At 48.8% G+C, this 23,760-nt stretch overlaps 1 protein-coding gene across 8 annotated transcripts in view; it reads left to right on the forward strand.

Moving 5' to 3' along the window:
• Window positions 1–23,760, forward strand: part of Col6a3 (collagen type VI alpha 3 chain) — an 82,930-nt gene that overhangs the window by 13,764 nt on the left and 45,406 nt on the right. For 2 of the 8 annotated variants that reach the window (XM_052750450.1, XM_052750445.1), the window contains exons 2-6: window positions 3,851–3,966; window positions 11,591–12,193; window positions 17,666–18,250; window positions 20,406–21,005; window positions 22,406–22,978. In XM_052750450.1, the coding sequence (XP_052606410.1) occupies window positions 3,879–3,966; window positions 11,591–12,193; window positions 17,666–18,250; window positions 20,406–21,005; window positions 22,406–22,978 (2,449 nt within the window). In that variant the 5' untranslated portion in view covers window positions 3,851–3,878. Of the gene's footprint in view, window positions 1–3,850; window positions 3,967–5,478; window positions 6,097–11,590; window positions 12,194–17,665; window positions 18,251–20,405; window positions 21,006–22,405; window positions 22,979–23,760 lie in introns of all 8 variants that reach the window. The other 6 variants (XM_052750452.1, XM_052750446.1, XM_052750447.1 and 3 more) reach the window with 6 other exon arrangements.

Genomic DNA, 23,760 nt, shown 5'->3' on the forward strand with positions numbered 1-23,760 from the left:
GAAGGAACAAGCCACAGCCACTTCTTACCTCCCCAACTCCTCAGCCTGAAAGGGGCAGAGCTCCTGTCTCCGCCCACCTTATCACTTTCTTTCTCCGCCCAGCCGAATCACTTCCTGTTTCCTTCTTCCAAGTGCTGGGATTAAAGGTGTGTGCCACCACTCCCTGGCCTCTATGGTTAACTAGTGGCTAGCTCTGCCCTCTGATCTCCAGGAAAGCTTTATTTGTTAGAGTACAAACAAAATATCACCATAATGGAGTCTTGTCCTAACTACACAATGGTGAAGGCTGTTGTACAAACCACACCACACACACATCTTGTTCTCCATTCTCCTTGTCCCTCATAGGCAGACTCAAACCATACCCAAGACAGAGGATATAGAAGCAATTTACAAGTATTTGGACTTTTAATATAATATGATAAAAAACCCCACATTGAAAATCTGTACGCACTTAAAAACCAGAGAGATAGGAGATGGGAGGGAGGTCCTGAATTACTGTCCACACTGATGCAAGATGGCTTCAGTTAGAGTCCTATTCACAGAAAGAGCCTCTTTTGACATTTAAAAACCCTAATAGGGAAACCTAAACTATGAAGTAAGCCCAATATCCCTAGATTAAATGATTTTCAGTTTCTTAAACCAGATAGACTTTCCCCTTTAACCACAGACTATTCTAGATGATTCCCAGTATCAGACAGCATGTTCTCAAACTCAGTACAGAAGAAAAATAAGTGAGCAGATGAACTAATACTGATATGTTTGGCTCTGGTCCCTTCCCTGGGCCTCTATGAAGTACCCTTGCTCACCTGGGCCTTCTAGCCTTCCCACTTGCTCACTGGGAGATGCTGAGTCCCACCACCAAAGGCCATGGGTCCTTAATGGCAGGAATCAGTGCCTCAGCTCATGGGGAAGAGAAGAGAGGTAAGGGGACCCCAGCCTGGACAGAAACACCCAGGCAGCTCTGTACAGGAGTCTTGAGGAAGACTCCAGCCCCAAGCTGATTCATTATTGGAGGCAGGAGGATGAGGAGGCTTGTGTGAAGCCTGAGCAGGGAGAGAAGGTGTTGGCAGGCCCGATGACATGGGCTCTTGAACATTCTGAACCTGAACTTGTCTGTCTGGAAGTCACATTTGTAGCCGCCAGCTGGTGCATGATGGGAAACCAGGTAATGAGCATCCTGCCCTCAGCTCCGGCTTCAGTGCCATGCAAATTGAATTTCTTTGGGTTTGTTCCATGATGATGAGACTGAAGGTTGGCACACAGAAGGGAAAGTGCTGGCTAGCAAGGGGGGAAAAGGCAGAGTTGGAAACAGGCCTCGCTGCCCTTGGCTGGGCAGAGCCTATTCCTGTCGAGAAGGTAAGCATCCCTTGGCATCCCTCCACCCATAACCCACTGTGCACACGAACCCTTCACTCCTGAGCCTCTTCCATCAGTCTGCTTTCTCAGGAGCATGCTCTCTTCAAGTTGCTACCTGCCTCAGTTTGGAAGAAGGGTTAGTCATGTGCTTCCTAACAGTGGCTGATGTATGCAGTCATTAGAGCAGGAGAGTCTTGCTTACAGGGTTAGCTGACACTACTTTCCAGAAGAGGGTGCCCACTTAACTCGTTACTTAGCAATTGGAGTGAAAATAGAATGTTCCAGATTGTGGTGAGAGTACTCTGAAGGTCCATTAAGAAAATAGAACTATATTTTCCACATGGTGTTAGGGAACGGCCAGCAAGAGATGAGGGGGGTTTTTAATGAGGGTTACATGTTCCCTTCCCAGAAGCCTCTCCTTTTGGTGCAGAGGCTTGCAGCAGAGAGAGAGCACTGTGGTAGAGAGAGAAATGTGGTAGAGCATCGTGGTGGAGAGGGCACCGTGGTAGAGAGGGCACTGTGGTGGAGAGGGCACTGTGGTAGAGAGGGCACTGTGGTAGAGGGGCACCGTGGTGGAGAGGGCACCGTGGTGGAGAGGGCACTGTGGTAGAGAGGGCACTGTGGTAGAGAGGGCACCGTGGTGGAGAGGACACCATGGTAGAGAGGGCACCGTGGTGGAGAGGGCACTGTGGTAGAGAGGGCACCGTGGTGGAGAGGGCACCGTGGTGGAGAGGGCACTGTGGTGGAGAGGGCACTGTGGTGGAGAGAGCACCGTGGTGGAGAGGGCACCATGGTAGAGAGGGCACCGTGGTGGAGAGGGCACCGTGGTAGAGAGGGCACCATGGTGGAGAGGGCACCGTGGTGGAGAGGGCACCGTGGTAGAGAGGGCACCGTGGTGGAGAGGGCACCGTGGTGGAGAAGGCACTGTGGTGGAGAGGGCACCGTGGTGGAGAGGGCACCGTGGTGGAGAGGGCACTGTGGTGGAGAGGGCACCGTGGTGGAGAGGGTACTGTGGTGGAGAGGGCACTGTGGTGGAGAGAGCACCGTGGTGGAGAGGGCACCATGGTAGAGAGGGCACCGTGGTGGAGAGGGCACCGTGGTGGAGAAGGCACTGTGGTAGAGAGGGCACCGTGGTGGAGAGGGCACCGTGGTGGAGAGGGTACCGTGGTGGAGAGGGTACTGTGGTGGAGAGGGCACTGTGGTAGAGAGGGCACTGTGACTCTGATCTTTTGCTTTTCTCAGTTTGAACTCAGAAAGGGATAACCTTTCATTTTTCTTTTAACTTGTCTTGATCCCTTTTTCGATACAGGCCAAAAGCTCACCCCATCCAGGCGGCTGCTTGTCCGCCACCTTTGTAAACTGTGGATTTCTCTTTTCCTTGTCTTTACTTCTCCTCTTCCGGCGTCCGCTGAGATGTACAGCTTGCTTGCTCTGCTGTTTTACCCTTAAACTCTAATAAAATTGTCCTCAAGCTTAAAAAAATGTCCATGTAGGAAGTGAGAAGCCCTGAGGTCCTGGGGCTGGAGTGATGGCCCCGTGGCTAAGAGTACTGGGTGCTCTCACAAAGGACTCAGGGTCCATTCCTAGTACTCACATGGTAGCTCACAACTATCTGTAAATTTAGTTCCAGGGGCTCTGACACTCTCTTCTGATCTCCAGGGGATCCATGTACAAGGTGCACATATGCACACTCAGGCACACACACACACACACACACACACACACACACACACACACACACACACACACAAAAGTAATTAAGTCTGTGGCCCCTTGGGAAGAGCTCCATCTACCCACCTCTGGTTTGCCATTCTCTCCTTCTTGATACCCAACTTGTCTGTAGAGCTGAGGACTGAACCAGGGACTTCACCCAGGATAGATAAATGCTTTATTGCCAAGCTGTATCTCCAGCTCTCTTTGCATTTTTCATTTTCACAAAAGGGTCTCGGTGACTGCTTAGGTTGACCTTGAACTCATTCTGTAGCTCAGAGTGTTCTAGTGTTTGTAAACTTCTAATCTTTCTTCTTTAGTCTGCAGTAGCTGAGGCTACAGGCCTGCACCACAAGGCCAGCTTGTGCATGTATGTGCGCGTGCGTGTGCGTGTGCGTGTGCGTGTGCGTGTGTGTGTGTGTGTGTAGTATGCAGCCATGCATCACTTCATCATGAGGACCCATTCTGAGAAGTGTACTGGGTGGCTCCGTCCTTTTGGGAATCAGAGTGCCTCATAAGAGAACTGTGACATTTAGGTAATAAACCTTGAGGAACCACTGCTGTCTATAGGGTTTTGCCAACTGGATGTCATGATGATGTGTCTGTTTGTGTCTCCCTGTCTGTCTGCCTGCCTGCTTTTTATCATTTGCTGCTGGTTCAAAGACTGAATCACACACGAAGCCTATTCAGAAGTCTAAAATGACACAAAAAGCAATGGGTTTTGGAAAATTTTGCAGTATGAGAGAAAACACTGATCATTCTTTTCACCCTGTCCTTTTTCTAGGTTCACACTTGGTGCTTAGACATCCAAAATGAGGAAACACCGGCATCTGCCCCTCGTGGCCGTCTTTAGCCTCCTTCTCTCAGGCATTGCCGTGACTCACGCCCAACAGCAAGCAGGTAAGGTTTACATTTGCTAACAAACAAACAAACAAACAAACAACAACAACAACAATAAACTAGCATTGGTTGCCTGGTTCTAGATCTTAGCCACTCAGAGCTGGACATGGGGCTTGGGAATGTTGAAAGTCAGAGCAGCCCATGTCACAGGGTGTGGACAGACTTTGCAGGCCTTTCAGACACTGTGGCCAGGGCAAGGTGACTTTTTTTGGCTAAAACTTGAGTTTCAAATCCTGAGTTGCTTGGGAGCAGAATTATCTTCACACTGGGTTTTAGCAGAGTCTCCACCCCCTGGTCACCATCTGGGGGACTTTCCCACATCCCTGGCACTGGTTTGCCAGAAGAAGACAATTACTGTGATAAAAATTATTTTCTTAAAACAAGAAACAAAACAAAACCCAATCTCACCTGTGTCTGTCTCTAGACACAGAATGATGGCTTATACATGGAATAGTTGTATCTTTAAAAACGATGTTTCCATAAACAACTTTAAATAGTAAACCCTAACGCCCCTGCTAAGAATTTGCCTTCAGGATTTTAGGGCAGCAAGATAAGCTTCCAGTGTTGGAACAGAGGGCCTTGCTGGGGTCTCCCTGGCATTGCCCAGGGCTCCTGGGCCTTCGACAGGGCTGTCTACAAGGCTGGGTTCCTTAGATGGAGGGAAGGTAGCCTACCTCAGTGGGAGAGCAGCAAGGCTTGGGGCCTCTCAGAGAAACGTGAGGAAAGTAGATTCTCAGAGGCAGCCTGACCACAGCTTCTGAAGGCTCCTCCCAGGGCCACCGACGGCTTGGTCCCGGGGTTCCTATAAATGTGGGGAAACTGAGCATCCTTGACCAAGGGTGTTACTACTCAGAATATAGGCAGGCTGCTCTGCTCTGGAGATACGTAGTAACTGGTCAGAAAGCTCCTCTTCTTTATGTTCAAAACTCCAAGAAAAGCAAGACTTCTCCCTCTAAATAGCCATAATTTTCTCCACTTATAGAGCTACTTGCCACATTACATTTCTTGCAAGTTTTGGGAAGCCCTGGGGGTTGGGGTGAGTTCTAATAAAAGACCAGTGAGCTCCTTATATCCCTGTTGGGGCCACTTTCTACCCTACACCCAACAGTGAGTTCCTAATGATGGTTGTTTGGCAGTGACATGCGATCCCTTTGGTCTGGTCAGGTGGACATGGGGAGGGGGTCAGATTGTCGTAAACAGTCATGCCTCAGCTCAAAGGCACCTGGAGGTGTTTCTGCTATTCTGGAATATTCTGCTGGCCCATGACTTGGGGCTACTCAGTATGGAACTCTCAGTATGGGACTTGGACTGTTGCTGGGTACAGCAGCGACTGTGTCCTCTTTCTTGGCTCTGCTCTGCAGGTAAGTAAGTTTTCCTACCTGCCTTCGTTGCAGGCCAGGTGTGACCTACTTGGTAGTAGCAGAGGATCTGCATAACTTATTTAGGAAGAGGTGCATTGATGGGAGGTCATTGTATCGGTAGAAAAACCTGAACCACTGTCTTTTTTTAAAGATGACAAAAATGGTGCAGCTGCTGACATAGTGTTTCTAGTGGATTCCTCTTGGAGTGCTGGGAAGGACCGTTTCCTGCTCGTTCAAGAGTTTCTGTCTGATGTTGTAGAGTCTTTAGCGGTGGGAGACACTGATTTCCAGTTTGCTCTGGTCCGGCTCAACGGAAACCCACATACCGAGTTCCTGTTAAATACGTACCACACTAAGCAAGAAGTCCTTTCTCATATTTTGAACATGTCTTACGTTGAGGGAAACAATCAAACTGGAAACGGATTAGAATACATAATTCACAGCCACCTTACCGAGGCCTCTGGAAGCCGGGCCGCTGACGGAGTCCCTCAGGTTATCATAGTGTTGACTGACGGGCACTCAGAGGATGGCTTTGCTCTGCCCTCGGCGGAGCTTAAGTCTGCGGACGTTAGCGTGTTTGCAGTTGGAGTTGAGGATGCAGAGGAGAGAGCCTTGAGAGAAATAGCAAGCGAACCGCTCAGTATGCATGTCTTCAACCTAGAGAACGTTACCTCACTTCACGGGATAGTAGGGAACTTAGTGTCCTGTATACACTCCTCCGTGAATTCAGAAAGGGCTGGGGACGCGGGAAGCCTTAAAGACATCACAGGTAATGTCTTCACGGCCAGGCTGCTGCTCCCTGCCCTGCTGCTCTGTGCCTATGAGCTTAGCAAATACTGGCTGAAAGCAATATAGTGCCGAAGAGACGCTGGGGGCTTAGGGAAGAGATGTTCTCAAGCTTAAAAGCAAAGGCGTGACTGTGTTCTTCAGTCTCCTTCAGACCCAGCCTCCGCCTGTACCAAGAGGTTTCTGAGACAGCCGACATTTAAAACCCACATTCTGACAGGACCCCAGAGTTACTTTACCTTCCTTAAGTAGAAAGCTTCCCTCGGATGAGCAGGCATGCACCTAGGAGCAGAGAGCACCAGGATGCACTGGTCTGAGGGAGGAGAGAGGGGTCAGTGTTGGTGTCTGGCAAACAGTGGACCGCTCTTCTCTCCTGTTCAGTGATACTAAGGCATGACACAATCAGTGATACTAAGGCATGACACAATCAGAGGGCAGGGAGTCTTAGCTGTGATGTGGTCCAAGGTTGTTTGGAAGAAACTGAGTCCTAGAGGGTGGGTGACAAGCTAGGGAAGGGGCCAGCGCAGAGCTGTGACATCCCCACCCAGGGTCTGCACGGTTGTGTCTTTGGCGCCCTGTGACTGTAACCAGGAGACTCTTCAGATTGTAATGCCCTACTCATGGTCACCATAGGAGTATGTGACAGCAGGTCATTGTCACGCTATATGTTAACATTATACAGATGGGCAGACTCAGTGACTGGAGAGTCCTTAAACCAATCAAGCCCATTGGTTCTCTCTCCATTGATAAGTGCCCAAAAGGCTGAGAGGGAGGGGACGTGACAAGAGCAGAAGTTGTCCTGCTCGGCAGCAATCTTGCCTAGTGGCCACGATTAGCTTCTTCAGACACGGACGGGGGCAGGGCACCCTGTGCTAGAACACAAGCCCACGCAGCAAGTGGAAAGGAAAGGAGGCCGGGTGGGGAGTAGGGAGGCATGCTGCGAGAGACACATGTCTCCTCCTTCAGAGAAAAGGTCTGCATCCCTAGGAGTCTGGGGTGGGTAGGAGAGAAGCTGAGCAGTTCAGGTGGGGTGGGCACGAGTCATTTCTAGAATGCTGATGGCGGAGGAGGGCAGCACCAGGTACGGGAGCCGGGGCTTGGAGCTGTTGGGAACAATGGGTGCAGAGGTGTGATGAGGGTTCCCACAGTGCTCAGGAAATGACTGCTGACTTAGAGCAGTGCTCACTGAAAATCAGACCTTGCCCGCCAAGGGACAGCTCTACCAGGGTAGCCCTCCAGCTTTCTTCAGACTCCTCAGGTACTTTCAGAATCAAAGGAACTCCCGGATTGGGAGTTTTGAAAGAGGGAGTGAGTCATAAGGAGAGGAAATGCCGAGTAGAAGCTACCAGGGCCCTGCCACCTGCAACACCCTCCCATGGAGTCTCGGCAAGGTGGGGAAGCCAAGGAAAAGCTAGAATGAATGGGGAGGATTCTGAGAATGAAAGCCTGAGGGGCAGGATGGGGGCCAGGACTTGAGTGTGTACGTATCAGGGAGACAGCACAGTGTGTAGCCAGAGAGCTTTTGGGATTGGAGGACTGGAGGGATTGCCAATGAGGCTGGAAGGGTGGCCTATGCATTCATATGATCACTAAAGAAAGGACCTCTGGGCATGAGGAGGTTGAAGAACTGAGAGGTTGATGCTCACCAGGGTCATCCACACAGACGTAAAGGTCTCCTTAGACAGCTCTGAGTACGCAGTGTGGATGCAGGTCGATCACCACATGCCTGAAGCCACAGAGAGGGGCTAAGCCCACGGATGGTGCCTGGTTCCTGACTAGGGAAGGAGTGATCATGCAGCCAGGACTCAGGCGATATGTAGAGCCCAGAGGAAGTGGGAGAGGAAACAAGGCTTGTGGGTAGCTTTTCTCCTCCACCAAGAGGATGGCCGAGGCGGAGGCTGGAGGTAAGGCAGCTGGAGAAGTCAGTCTCCTACTGATGAAGATGCTAAGGAATGGGATGAAGAGGCAGTAGTGAATTTGAGGTGTGAATCAAGCACTCTAAGAGGCGGGTGAGGAACCAGACAGAACAGAAGGCAGACCCTTCGGTATTGTAATCAGAACAATAAGCCGCTATACGAAAATAATACCAGGCAGGGTTTCATCACAGGGATTTAGAAAGCGGCAGACAAAGAGGAAGGTGGTAGGTATCACCAGAAAGAAACGTGTTGCTGGGGACAGGCGAGGCTTGGGTACATATCAGGGCTGATATATCCTAAGGAGTTTCAGAAGGCTGTTCATCCCCATGGTCCTCCATGATCTCAGCCTTGGTAGGGTTGGGGTCACCAAGGTCTACCAAATGACAGGGAGGAGACAGCTTGGCCCATTTATTCATACTAGTGGGGTCCCCTGCTTCCAGTGAGGGGGCCTCTCCTCTGGCAGTGTGCCATCCTGCCAGGTTATAGGACATGAAGGTGGGTTCTAGAGATCACCCTGGGTCACATTTCTGTTTCAGAGGGAAGGATGAGGGGGAACCCAGGGTAGCTGTCTGTGTCCACTGAGATTCTCTGACTCACCCCTTTTGGAATATAGGTGTAGTAATACACTCATTTAAAAATGTGATTAGTAGAGAATGGCATGTTTCCAAAGTTAACTTGGCAAACTAATAAGCAGGAATAGGTGATGCAGCCATTACGTATGGATAAAACCCGAAACGACCACTGCTAGAGCAGAGAGTCTACCAACTGCCTATTTCTGCTCAGCTAAAACCTTTGTTTTTATGCCAAGAGAACATCTCTGTCTTCTATGTCTCAGCCACTGGCAGCACCAGGGTGGAGTGTGGGTCTGTCACCTTTTCTGATTAACTGCACTCGGCAATTCCTTCATACCATGTCTCACTGCGTGTTCCATAGCAAGACTGAAATAAGACAAAACAAGTACCCGAATCCCAATCGTGAGCCCTGAATAAAGTTTAGAAAAAGGCACATCAGTGGTCTGACTAAGGTTGCTGCAGGGACTGTTTCCCTGTAGACCATTCTTAATTCTAAAGCAAGAGCCTACCCACGGGAAGCGTTAAGGCTCGCCATTCTGAATGGACCCTGCTCTTCTTGCTAGTCCCAGTTGTGGTTTAAGAAGTCCCCACGTCACCCTTTGAAAATGGACACAACTGAGATATGAGACCTTTGTTCTAAAACCCAAGCTGAAGGTGATTCTGAGGAGTTCAGCATACATTTTCTTCAAAGTTTGTGTTTTGTACAGAAAATAGGAGCGTGATATTTCCTGGGCGCTCAGGCAAGTAGGGCTTAGGGTTCTTCCTTGGGCATCTCAAACACTTTCCACAGAAGGTGCCACAGAGAGTGTGACACATGAGACGCGAAGCAGAAAGCCAGGCAGCTTCCAGTCTGATGTCTCTTGGACTTGGTGTTGGCCGTTGATGCGCCTTGCTGCACACAAGACCCCGAGGCTCCTGGGTCTCTGTGAGGCTTCGGCTCTTGCGGCTAACAAAGCATGCTCTGTGTGTTCCATTATTGTGTGTGTAAGATGATCATGGATTTTTACTCAGTGATGACAAATTATCCACCATTTTATGACCTACCGCCGATGGCGTTTAGCTTGCTTTCCTACCCAGAGAGCTCTTTTGTGGTATTTACACCACTAGGAATTGCTTGCTACCAAAGAGTATGGGATAGTGGAGGTAAGGAAGACAGAATCATGCCCTGTGGTGACTGAAGGGCTTTTTAGTGTCCATCTTGATCATAATTAACTCTCTTTTAAAATATCTAGATAGGATGACTAAGAGCCAGGTCCTTCTGTGTCTCTTGAGGTCACTGGCTTAGACTGGGAAACGTGGAGGCGTTTTATGATGTCCTCCACGAAATGGTGAGAGTCATTTTTATGGTCTGTGCAACCCACATTCTCTGGCTCTGCATCCTCCCGATATCCCTCAGGAATCTTGTGCTGGGGCTGAAGACTGGTGGACTAATTGGAGTTCAAACCAAGAGTCCCATCTGCTGCTGTTTTTGTATGACAGTTAATAACACCGAAGATCTCGGTCACTGAAGCAAAGCAACTGTCCTCTTGTACCTTGTGGGGATGGCAGTGGTAGCAACCTTCCAAATTCTACGTCTCCCTGGAATAAACCTCTCTCAGGATTAAACCCTGAATGTGTAGTGAAGGACTGTTAAGTACGTGGGGAAGGGAGAGCGCACTGAAGCCTGGCATCCCCCTGCTTCAGCTCTCATGAGAACACTGCCTGAGAGAAAAACTCACTGGTTTTGTGAAATGAGCTTTGAGGGCCTTTCCCCAGTGAGAACATAAACAGATTTTCTGGCACAAGAAAAACTAAATTTAAATATAAAACACCCACTGGCACTCAAAAATCCAAATGGATGGCCTTTTCTTATATTACGGTATAATAATTATGCTCCAGAGCCCCAGAGTATAAATATTCATACTTGTGCAGAGGCCCTTCTTGGCCCCAGGACACCCTTAAGCATTAAAGAATTTTCTGGGGAACAGTTTGATTTAGGTGCTTGAGTTAAATCTTTGGACTTCCCTGCCCTGGATTGTAGACACACTCATTGCTCCCCTTTACCTGAGTCTCTGTGCAATCCCCATTTTCAGTAACAGACCAGAAGGCTCAAGTTCCCGTCACTCGGAAAGAGAGGTCTTTGGCAGCCATTTTTATGTCCTTCAGTGATGGCAGCACTGATTTTGGCTTAGCCAACCTGGGTCCTGCAAGGTAATCTGCTAGGATGTCATAAAATGAGGTTGGATAATTACGTCATGACTGGTTTCGTGTCACTCTGCTTAACATTGTTCTTCATTATTTGACTGAATATAGAGGCAATGCACAACCAACATTCCGACCCCAGCCCCATGTTCGGATTCCACACAACCATGCTCTTGAGAGATGAACATAGGATCTATCGCACGCCAAGGGATCTTTTTTAAAACTGTGTCTGAGTTTTGGGTCCCAGACGTGTGTAGAGTCATCCATTTTGATTTTCAAGAAACAAATGAACGATAGTTATTCAAGGAATTAAATAAGCTTTCTGGAACTATCGGTCACTGGACCACAAACCTGGGCTCTTGTTTCCTAAGCTGTGCATTTGCATTGAAATTTATTTTGATGAGAAATGAGCATAAATTCGAAATAACCTTTGGATTTGTGACAACCTGATCATCTCTCCTGCAGTATGGTATCTTTAATCAGATGCAATTATATTTCCCTCCAAATTTAGAAGAAAAAAGCCAGAACATTGATTTCTCCCTTGGAGTATGAAGTTTAACGGATGAAAATCTGTTATGAATGCCCCTCTTTCAACCACGGTTGTAAATAGTTGCCTCTTATCCACTCAGAATGCAGAACTAAAAGAGACTCCACACTCCTTCACCGACATTGCGTTTTGTTTGTCTGTGTTTCGTGTTTCTTAATGGTCTCCAAGGAAACACGTCAGAAAGCCGAGATGATGCATGTGGTCACTTGTTCTAATGCTTTCACTTTTTCTTTTTTTTTTTTGCATTTCTTTCTTTTAAAGCACAAGACTCAGCCGACATTGTTTTCCTTATTGACGGCTCAGACAACACCGGAAGTGCCCATTTCGCTGTCATTCGAGACTTCCTTGTAAATGTCCTTGAGAGACTCTCGGTTGGAAATCAGCAGATCCGAGTGGGGGTGGTCCAGTATAGCGATGAGCCCAGAACCATGTTCTCCTTGGATGCTTACCCCTCCAAGGCTATGGTTCTGGAAGCTGTGAAAAGGCTCAGCTTTGCTGGGGGGGAGTTGGCCAATATAGGCCTGGCTCTTGACTTTGTGGTAGAGAATCACTTCACCCGGACAGGTGGCAGCCGTGTGGAGGAAGGGGTCCCCCAGGTGCTGGTCCTCATAAGTGCCGGGCCTTCTAGTGATGAGATTCGGGATGGGGTGGTAGCTCTGAAGCAGGCTAGTGTGTTCTCATTTGGCCTTGGAGCCCAGGCCGCCTCCAGGGCAGAGCTTCAGCACATAGCTACCGATGACAGCTTGGTGTTTACTGTCCCGGAATTCCGTAGCTTTGGGGACCTCCAGGAGCAATTACTGCCGTACCTTGTTGGTGTGGCCGAAAGGCACATTGTCTTGCAACCGCCAACTATTGTCACACAAGGTATGTATGCCTTTTTTTGCCATCTTTACAGGAATGGGGGTGTGTTGGGTGATGATTGTCTTAAAAGGAAGGTGGGCACTGGAGTGATTCACCTTGGGAGAACCCGTAAGTACTCACAGCCAGTCAGTCATCCTGGGATGTGCTGAATTCTGTGTGGGCTGTGTGCGGTCATTGCATTGTTCAGATAAATCAAAAGATGGATGAATGAATGGAACACTTTCTTAGAATGTGGGTTGGAAGAAAAATGTGCTCTCTAGGCTAATGTGACAAGCCTGCTGCTTTGAGCTGTTAGACATCATTAGACATCTATAGACATCTATTATCCAGTCATTTTGACAAGGGCTTGAGGGATTCACCACAGTTCTGAGAAAGCTACTCCAGGGTAAAGGTATTGTCCATGTTTTAGAAGTACACTCATAAACAGTGTCTTCCCAAAAGCAGCAAAGGGGGGTGGTGTCTGCTCCTGTCTCAGTGTGGTGGACACAGGAGGGACATTTCTGAAGGTAAGGCTCAGCTGAGCACCTACTGCATGAAGTATTCATAGATCATTCTGGACCTGTGCTTCCAAGTTTGGGAGGAACTGTCTTGAGTGGCAGGTTTATCATCTATGCTCAAATGGAAGGCCTTCAGCAGCACAGCCAACTGGAGTCATTTAAAGAATACAAGCCAATCAGCGTCATAGGAGAGATAGACACTTAAACACAGGACATGTGGGGACACCAGAAAGGCTGGTGGTCTGAGAGTCCGTCGCTTTCAGATGGTGTTGGTTTCATGACCCCAGACAGGCCAGCCGGAAACCATCCAGGAAGTGGTGACACACTCCCAAAGGCTTCACGATCCACAAGCACTCGGGCCACTTCCTGGTGTTACCTTCTCATAGGGATGCTCTCAGGTCAGTCCTGGAACACAAGACCCTGTTTCTCATTGTTCTTCAACAGAGTGCGGGCTCAGTGAAAATGAGCACGTGAGCAAGGCTCATGGGAGACTCTGGCTAGCATCTACAGTCTGTGATCCCAATTTTTCTGTGTGCAAACACTTGTCTGTCTAGCTATGTTTGCAAGAAAGAGCCTGGATGGACCTGTGAAATGACTGTTGTCATATTTCCCCAATGTATCCCTGGGATTCTTGACTGGTTTTCCTTAGCAACAGGGATAACAGTGTTTTAAAAATTAAATGTCTTGGTGAACATGCCATTACATGAAATTAACAGCAGGACCCTTTAAAGTCTCAATGAAAATCTTCCTTATTGGCTCATATGTGGAGTTGACCTCTGCTTCCCTAGACTTTGCTAATTGGCCATTCGAACCAGAGTAAAAGTGGAAGAAAACTAAACTGATCATACTTCCTCAGATGGAGCTCTGATGATAATGCAATTGTGACAGGAAGCTCAGGGCCATGACATTGTCACCTGACTTTGGCACCAGAACTAGCCATATGCAAGGAACCCTTTCCTGGGAAGGCTCTTAGTATCCCTGGGATCAGAGGCCAATCAGACTGCAGCTTGTTGTGCCCCCTTTCGCTTTCCTGCTCCTTCTGTTTCGATGGGGACAGGGTGCAGGGCGGTGAGGGGGGCGGTCAGGAGCCTGAGCTGGATGCTCTGAGAGGAAACACTGAAGAAAGGGCACTCCAGGTCTGGGACCTGCTCTGCTGTGGTCTGAGCTGCAGCTGCGCATCAGACTGCCTTGCTGTGGCTCTAGTGATCAAGGAAACAACGAAGGGGAGATTTCCAGTCCACTGAGCTTCTCCGAGTCTGCATACATGGGAAGCAAACCATTGCTCTGTTTTAGAAACAGAGTAAGTACCATGACTGCCTCGGGGAGATCTGGCTCTGGTCTCAGGTCTTTTTTGATCCTGGCCCAATCTCACAATGTCTCTGGGCTCTGATTCCTTAAATTCTCACCAAAGAAGTTGTACCAGGTGAAGATATTCTTGCTTCAAGAGAGGCTTTCTTTGACTTCTGTATTAAAATGGGTGGTGTGCTGCCCTTACATTGGATTTTCTGTAGTTAACTGGCATTTTAGCTCCTTCCTCAGAGACGTCACCATGAGTCTCAGTGATGAACTCATAAGTATTCAGTAGATACTCTTGACTATTTGATATGTGACAGTAATTATGCCAAGCACTGGGGATACAGGGTGGAGAAAGAGAGAGAGATAGTCTTTGGGTCTATAACATGTGAACTGGTGACCACACAGCATTACACTTCTCGAGTGTGACAAGCTACAAGGCCACCAAATGAGGCTGTGTTAGAGAGGATGGGGTCAGGGAACGTAGTGGACCCATCTGCAAAGCTGTAGACAGAAATGGGCAGAGCACAGGAAGAGCAGAGAGAAAAGTGCTCTAGGCAAAGGGAGCAGCAGGCAGGCTGTCCTTGCAGCAAGAAGCGTGGCCTCCCTGAACAGACAGACGGACGGATGACAGCCTGGCTGGAGTGCTAGGGATGAGGAGCCCAGAGTCCACATGACAGGCTGGAGCAGCAGCTGGCTTGGGGGACGGAGAGTCAGCAGTTATCACAGATGTCAGTGGAGATCAGACCCTCCTACGCCAGTGGAGGGAAACCGAGCAGAGAGCAGATCACGAGGTGGTCCTTTTGCAGAACGGGGAGACCAGTTTCCTGGTAGCATTCCGTTGTGGCATGCTGGTGCTGTCACCCATGTGTGCTGTGAGGTCCCCACTGTAGAACACAGACTTCCTGATTGTGCTATTTTGCCAGGAACACCTGTTTGCTTGGGTGCCACAAGGGGAGAAGGGAAGAGGACCATGGAGTCTTTACCGTGGGTGGGGGGGGGGGGGAGTGAGGGCTAGTGAATCAGAGAGCCCATGAGGGTAGCACAGGGTGGGAATTGTGAGGCTGAGAGGGGTTGACCGGGGGAGGGAAAGGGTTGCAGGTCAGACTGAACTTGGTGGATGAAGAAGTGGGGGTGTCATTTGTCTGAAAGAGAAGAGGCAGGTGGCAGATCATGGGAGATCTCAGGGGTGTGCATGCTCTGTAGTGTCTATAGAAGGTCATAGGTGACCCTAGAAGCAGGGGTGGCGTGGATGGGAGGACCCAGTTGTTGTGAGCACTGGCGGCTTCAGATGACTGGGTTCCCAAGTTCTTCAGAAGACTGGGAAGAGAGACGAGAGGATAGACTGACGCTCTAAGGACCAGGGACAGGAGTAAATGGATGGGAGGAGTGGGTCTTGAGAGGATTCGTTTGGAGATATTAATGGGGAGACTGAGGAGGTCCTTTCCCAACTCCCAAGCTTTTGGTTGGAGAGAAGGGATCCTGGATTGTCCTGTTGTGAGTCACAGGAGTGAGTGCTGAAGAGGATCATTCCTGGCTGAGATTAGCAGGACCTTCAAGGTCACTCCCTAAGAGACTATGACTCATCAGAGCTCTGGGGGAGAGAAAGCCTGGCCCTGTCAGGAAGCCTTGGTGCATCCTCGAGATGGATCCCTAACAGAAAGCCTGAGAATCATGCAGTTTAAGAACTGGGTGTGAGATGGCCCATAATGCAACCCCTCCTCCATCTCACAGAAGCAGGAGTCCAGAAGAGGACACTAGCCTGCAAAGGTTAATCAGCTGGCGACAAAAGCATGTGGCAAACATAGGAACCTGATCCTTCTTTGAGTGGCTTAGGACTTTTTTTCGGTGCTTATTAGATTTGCCTAAGCACGATTCCAGGGGTCTCCCTGTTAGCAACTTCCAGAACTTCAAACACAAACCAAGTGACCTTGTCCATAATCAAAGAGGACTTGTGTCGTAGAAACTGGGAGCCCCGAGGGACACTGTAGAATCCACAAAGCTAAGTCCATGCTCTGCAGTTTCCGTGTCCCCCATGTGTGGACATCTGTCCTTCCCATGGACCACTGGTAAAATGTATGGTGAGATGCTAGAACTTGGGAGGTGACAAGTGTGACTATTATCAGGTCACAACCTGCGCTTGGGAAGGGGCATGACACATCTCAGGTGCCCATTTCATGGGCATTTGTCTATCAGTCTGCTGCATGAGAGATGCATGATAAATATGTGTGATACAGATGCGGAGCATTATATGTGGAATGTATGTATATATACACGTGTGTGCACATTGTTCCCAGTGATGTAAAGGTATGGGAAGTCCACTACACACATATGCACTAAGTTTATCTGCAAAGTACACTGGTGTGCACATTGTTCCCAATGACATAAAGGTATGGGAAGTCCACTACACACATATGCACCAAGTTTATCTGCAAAGACATTTTTACATTGCAATCAGAGTTGCAACCCCAAGAGACTGCATGTTCTAAACTGAAGGAGGAAAGAGATCCCTGAATGGATGGTCATAATCCTGTTTGTGGCCTAGGGTGGCAGGGTAGGTGATCCATACACAGTCGCACCAGCAGGTAACTGGACACATGTACTAAAAAGTGCTCATGCATGAACACCTCCCTCCTGGCAGAACTCAGATTTGTCTCCTTTTGGTGCAAAGAGTGCTAGAGAAGGTGCAGTCATACTAAAGCCATGCCTTATGGCAGCGCTGGTGACCCTGACACCATATTCCCAGCCTCTGCTCCCTGGGACTAGGAATGAGCTGTGTTTTAGAATACATCATGAGAGGTGTCTCAGTCCTTAGGAAGCTCTTTCTTGCCTTTATTTCCAACTTTCCTTCTTCTGCTGGGTATTAAAAAAGTGGCTTGTCATACCTGATGTCTGGTACAAGGGATACCCGGGGCCTTTTTGTAAACATGCCTAGCCCAGCTCAGCTCAGCTAGTATCTTTACAGTCTAGGAGCAGCCTGAGACATCAGGAATGGGCATTGAGTCTGGCAGAGACCTCGTCCCCATCCCTCGGGTAGGTTGGACACATTCTGAGACAGCGCTGAGTGAAGTCACTGCCAGCGGAGTTCTGGCCAAGGCGCCCGTTTTTGTGGTTTATCTAAGTCATTCAGGTCATGGCATGTCACTGACCACCACTCCCACCCTGGGCTGTGAAGTGAAAACCTGTGGCTGCCCTTGGTGGGGGGGGGGGACGACACTGGTTTCTTCTCTCAAGATTTATGAAAAGGTAAACATTTGTTTTTGCCTGCCGAAGGAAGCCACATAAGATATAACCAAAGAAAAAGTGGGAGGGGGTGCCCATTCTTTTCCAGATTTTGCATTTGTCAGTATGTGGATTTGAAATCAGGCTAGGGATACAAAGAGCTTTCTGAGCAGACCCGGGCTTTACTCATCCAAACTTTCAAACTATGCTTGTAGCGGTGAAGAGCCAACTACCGCTTTAGTGGTGGTGTGTGAAGCTAAAAGCAACTCTCTTTTTCTGACGCTGTTTCTCAAACACATTGCAAGTAGGCGGGGTTGGAAGGGAGCCCGTCACTGTATGGGACAGTTCCCCCTGCGACACTGGTCAGAGCGAGAGCTGTCTGTGCTCAGGGGGCTTCAGAGTGTCGCTGTGGAACCTGATCACTGAGGCCATTCTATTCACCCTTTGTTGTTGCTATCTACAGTCATGGAAGTCAACAAGAGGGACATAGTCTTCCTGGTGGATGGTTCCTCCAGCCTGGGGCAGTCCAACTTCAATGCCATCCGAGACTTCATTACCAAAGTCATCCAGAGGCTGGAAATCGGACAAGACCTGGTTCAGGTGTCAGTGGCTCAGTATGCAGATACTGTCAAGCCCGAGTTCTATTTAAATTCCTACTCCACCAGAAGGGATGCCATAACTGCTGTACGGAAGATGAAGCCCCTGGAAGGCTCAGTCCTGTACACGGGCTCAGCTCTGGACTTTGTTCGAAACAACCTATTCACTAGCTCAGCCGGCCATAGGGCAGCTGAGGGGGTTCCTAAGCTCCTGGTGCTGATCACGGGTGGTAAGTCCCTCGACGAGGTCAGCCAGCCAGCCCAGGAGCTGAAGCGGGGCAGCATCATGGCCTTTGCCATCGGCAGCAGGGCTGCTGATGAGGACGAGCTGAAAGAGATCGCTTTCGACCCCTCCCTGGTCTTCGCTCCCGCTGAGTTCCGCCCTGCTCCTTTGCTAAGCATGCTACCCAATCTGCTGGCGCCCCTCAGGACCCTCACTGGAACCACAGAAGGTATGGCAGCTGTGGTCTATACATGCAGGAGGGGGCTGGCAGGCAGAACCTTTGAGAAATGTCCAGCGACATACTGATGTTTAATTGACAGGCCACTGTTTCGTGGCGACAACAGCCACAGCAAACTGTTTATTTAAGGTTTATTTTTTCTGCAGGGTTGAAACTGTGGAGTTGAAAATGTCACTCTGTAAATGCACGTAATTTAAACTGTAGCATCACAAGGCCACCTGCCTGTGCTTCTGGCCACAGAAGTCACTCTAAGCTCTATGACTGGCATCCCTTCTGTTTTTATTAGTGACCCTTTCTAGAAACCTCCCCTGAGTCAAGGACCTTCCTTTTCTGAGCCGACAGTATCTCTACTCACAGAAGATGTAGCACCCTCGGCTTTTAAACCCTCTTTTCTTTCTTTATAAGGGATTCCCTTCAATAGGAAAGCATACTGACAGATGGGTGTAAAGACCAAACACATGGTCCTTCTGCTCCTTCATTTGATATGATTGACAGTGCAGAGCTATTCCTAAACACACTATAACGCTCTCAGCCTGTGAACTGGGCAAACACAAACCTCCATCCGTAATGAAGAGAAGATGAATATCCTGGAATCCGGCTTGCCCTCCTCACAGACCTCACACTGAAGGACGATTACACAGTGCATGAACCTACTGCATGGGTGCCTGCTTGCTCCTCAGACCGTCTGGTCTTCAGAGTTCTCAAACTCTCTCTCTCTCTCTCTCTCTCTCTCTCTCTCTCTCTCTCTCTCTCTCTCTCTCTCTCTCTCCTGAATCCACTCTTTTATAGCCAGAGTTAAATTTGATGAATGAACAGAGGATCCAGTTAGTCTGAATTAAGTAGTAAGTTCTAAATGTGTCCTTCAGTATAAACAGGGGATGGTCAATTCCCTCTACCCACGGATGCAGAAATCCATAGATGCTCAAGTCCCTTGGCTTAGATAGCGAAATGCTCAAGTATAATTCGCGTAACCCTCCTATATACATAGTAACAAATCTGATTGCTAGCATTATAGCCAATCAGAAGTGCTGTCAAGTGGCAGAATTGTATTCTGTACTTTTATTTTTTTTCAAATACTTTTGAGCCTTGGTTGAATCCCCAGATTTGAGCCCACAGATAAACTTTTCTTCATGCAACTAATTTCGGCCTAACACAGGATATAATGTCTTTGCATTTTACTGTCACCTGACTTCCCTGGTATCTGTGACAAGGTACATGACCAAAGCAAGGCATTGGAGGAAGGGTTAATTGTGGCTCACAGTTTAAGGGTGCCGCCCTCTATGGGGAGGGGGACATGGCAGCAGAAGCTTCATAATCAAGAAGCACAGAGAAATGGATCCTGCTGCTCAGCTGAACTTTCTCCTATGGACTCTGCCCAGGACCCACAAAATGAGTACATCATCCCACCTCAACGACCCTAGAAAAAACTCCCTTACAGACATGCGCAGAAGTTTGCCTCCTAGGCAATGTTTAGAGTCTGCTAAGTGGACATTGTTATAACTATCACACCTAGGATCCTGCCACATCCTTGGAGGATCTGCCCTACTGGCCAGTACTGAAATGACCCTTAATAAGACAGCAGAATAGTAGAGAGAGGCAGGGGGATGAGGACTCCCCGTCAGAGGACCACATACTTTGATTGGCAGGTAGTCTTACGGAAGGTGTGTTCCTAGGGCCGTGTGGGCTGAGGTTCCTTGAGCTTTGGGTGGAAAGAGCCCCCTTTGTGCAGTCAGGTGAGTCCCAGAGGGCTCATCCAGCATGGGCGACCATCCTGTGACTAGGGGTCTGGAGACGAGGCCCCCTTGTGGAATTCAGTTCCAGGGAGGGCATGCTGTTTCAGGAACCTGGTGATTTTGTTGGTTGTACACATTCTAACCCCAGTGCTTTGTCTGTCTGTGAGCAATCTTGGTTTTGGACACTTGGCTATCGGTGTGCCTCACAAGCTCCAGCCACCACAGGAGGAAAATATGCAGCCACTTGCCATATTTTACCAGATGACATGCTTGCCATATTTTACCAGATGGCATGCTCTGCCACGCTGACTTCCTCTGTGTTCTGAGTGTGCCATGTGTGCTCTTGCGGGCACACATGGGAAGCCCTCTCAGGGGTGTGTCTGTCTCACCGTGTTCTCTGTGCTTCACCGCAGTTCACGTAAACAAACGGGATATCATCTTCCTTTTGGATGGATCCGACAACGTTGGAAAAACCAATTTTCCTTATGTGCGTGACTTTGTAACCAACCTAGTTAACAGCCTCGATGTTGGAAGTGACAATATCCGTGTTGGCTTAGTGCAATTTAGCGACACCCCAGTCACGGAGTTCTCTCTAGACACTTACCAGACCAAGTCAGAGATGCTTGCTCACCTGAGGCGCTTGCAGCTCAAGGGGGGCACGGGCCTGAACACAGGCTCTGCCTTGAGCTATGTCCATGCCAATCACTTCACGGAGGCAGGCGGCAGCAGGACCCGGGAACGTGTGCCTCAGTTGCTGCTCCTGCTCATGGCGGGGCCTTCTGAGGATGCCTATTTGCAAGCTGCCAATGCCCTGGTGCGCGAGGGCGTGCTGACCTTCTGTGTGGGGGCCAGCCGGGCCGATAAGGCCGAGCTAGAACACATTGCTTTTAATCCAAGCCTGGTGTATCTCATGGATGATTTCAGCTCGCTGCCGGCTTTGCCTCAACAGCTGATTCAGCCCCTAACCACATATGTTAGTGGAGGTGTACAGGAAGTTCCACTAACCCAGCCAGGTAAATCTCCCTCCAGTGTCCCCTCCCCCGCTTCCTGGATGCAGTGGCCAATGAAAGCCCAGAGCCTGTGACATGAGGAAGGATGGTGGGTTCATTTTGGTTGGACTGGTTGAAGACACTGCTCTAACAAACTTAGACTCCAAGTGTCGAACCTTCAGCTATGCCCTGCTCATGTGGTCTCAGATTTGTTTGGAAGCTGGACAAGGTGAACATTCTAGACCAGTGGTTCTCCACTTTCTTAATGCCGTGACCCTTTAATGCAGGTCCTCATGTTGTGGTGACCCCGCCAACCACAAAATTATTTCATTGCTACTTCATAACTGTAATTTTGCTACTGTTGTGAATCGTAATGTAAGTATCTGATATGCACTTAGGTGACCTAGCACATGGGTCACGACCCACAGATTGAGAACCACTGTTCTAGAGTGAAAATCCATGAGAAAGGTGGGAAAGGGAAAGAAAGGAGGAGGGAGGGAAGAGGGGAAAAAAAGGAAGGAGACACAGAGAGAGGAAGAGAGAGATTGATTGACTCTATTAGATGATTATGCCTTGGCATCCTTTAAAATTCAAATCCTTCCCTTATGTGGCATTCAACATTCAGACTCTGCCATGTGTCAAAAGTTATCTGTACATCTTCATGCAACAGTGAGTCCGTGTTACTCTTACTGTGGCAGATCATTAGGACCCTCAGAGATGGATACACAAGACCCACCAGTTTTCCACCTCCACCCAGATGGGTAGCAAGCCTGAACCAACGGCTGCCTCACTGAAGTAGTTCTCAGAACAGTTTGAGATGACATTTTTACATGGTGTGGCACTGCCCTTTTTTGGCTGTCACTCGTGTTTTCTGTGGTTTCCGTTTGGGGAGATTGGAAATATTAGCAGAGATTTGAACCCTGCCCCCAAATCATCGACAGTATTTTGGGTATTAACTCTTTACCTTAAAGTTACTGAAAACACGATTGAGTGTGAACAGCTCCCTGTCAGCCCAGGTGTCCATGGGAAGCTAGTCTGCAACCAATCTCTGTCATAGGAAATGGAGGTCAGTTTTCAGCAGAAGTATAGAGAGAAACAGAGTTTGGGTGGTTTTATTTGTAACGACATGAAAACACTGGGCTGTTCTCAGTGGTCTAACTGCGAGAACAGGACGGGCAGGTTTTCCAGCAACTTGCTTTGTCAAGAATGTCTGGGGTGTGGGCTTGTAGCCCAGGGCTGTTTCTTTGCAAATTTGTGCTGCCCTGGAATAGCGGAGGCCACGGCAGGGTCTTCATTCTCCTCTCTAGCTGATATGGTGATGTCAGATGAATCTGGTGAACTCCCACATCATGTGGTGATGCTCAGCAGGATCCACCTGGTGTCAGGGTCTCTTGGCTGACTATGTCCATCTGCTTTCCTTGTAGAGGGCAAGCGGGACATTCTTTTCCTCTTTGATGGCTCCGCCAATGTCGTGGGCCAGTTCCCTGCTGTCCGAGACTTTCTCTACAAGATCATTGAGGAACTTGATGTGAAGCCGGATGGGACCCGAGTAGCGATAGCTCAGTTCAGTGATGACGTCAGGCTGGAGTCACGCTTCAGTGAGCACCAGAGTAAGGCTGAAATCCTGAATCTTGTGAAAAGGATGAAGATTAAGACGGGCAAAGCCCTCAACCTGGGCTACGCCCTGGACTATGCACAGAGTGATATCTTTGTGAGGTCGGCTGGCAGCCGCATTGAGGATAACGTGCAGCAGTTCCTGGTACTGCTGGTTGCCGGTAGGTCGACAGATGCTGTGGCTGGACCAGCAAGCTCTCTGAAGCAGAGAGGCGTGATACCTTTCATCTTTCAAGCCAAGAACGCTAATCCGGATGAGCTGGAGCAGATTGTGCCATCCCCTGCGTTCATCCTGACTGCAGAATCGCTTCCTAAGATTGGGGACCTCCAGCCACAGATTGTGAGCCTTCTGAAAGCTGCACAGAGTGTAGAGCCTGTATCAGGTAAGGCGCATCAATGTGGGCTCCCCCTGCAGCCCCGTCTCTAGCTTTAGAATTTTAGCAGAGGTTCTCAGATGAAGCCCTACCAGGGCATACAGAGAACATGGAAATTGCAGGCCGTTTCCAGGGGAACAAAAGGAATATTCTGTCTTTCATTTTCTAACTTGTGTCTTGGAAGGATATGAGTGAATATCTTTTAAAGGCACTAGACTATTTCATATAAGATGCATTAAAGAGGTTTAGATAACAATACTTTGTCTTTAAAAAATCCCTATCTGGGCCGGGCGGTGGTGGCGCACGCCTTTAATCCCAGCACTCGGGAGGCAGAGGCAGGTGGATCTTTGTGAGTTCGAGGCCAGCCTGGGCTACAGAGCGAGATCCAGGAAAAGGCGCAAAGCTACACAGAGAAACCCTGTCTCAAAAAAACCAAAAAAAAAAAAAAAATCCCTATCTGATAATAAAGCCATATACCATGGCTGTGCTGTAGCTAAAATAGCCTTCATCTTGACATCAAGCGTCAAGTGATATGCTTTAAGTGAATATCACTGATGTAAGTCCTTCAATTACATTCATTAAAAACTAAAGATATTAGAGAAGGTAGACAAATTCAATTCCATCACGAAAGTTGCATTTCAATTTCTGACTGAATTTATACTCCCTTAAGTTGGTATTTAACCACTCTTCCTTGCGTGATAAAATATATACAGAATATATATACATATATATGTATATATTTCTCCCATGATATCATGGGAGAAATGGGTTATCTCCCAGGCCCTCCAGCT

The sequence above is a fragment of the Peromyscus californicus genome, unplaced genomic scaffold (assembly GCF_007827085.1).
Source record: "Peromyscus californicus insignis strain IS unplaced genomic scaffold, ASM782708v3 Scaffold_21__1_contigs__length_65335640, whole genome shotgun sequence".
Classification (NCBI taxonomy): domain Eukaryota; kingdom Metazoa; phylum Chordata; class Mammalia; order Rodentia; family Cricetidae; genus Peromyscus; species Peromyscus californicus.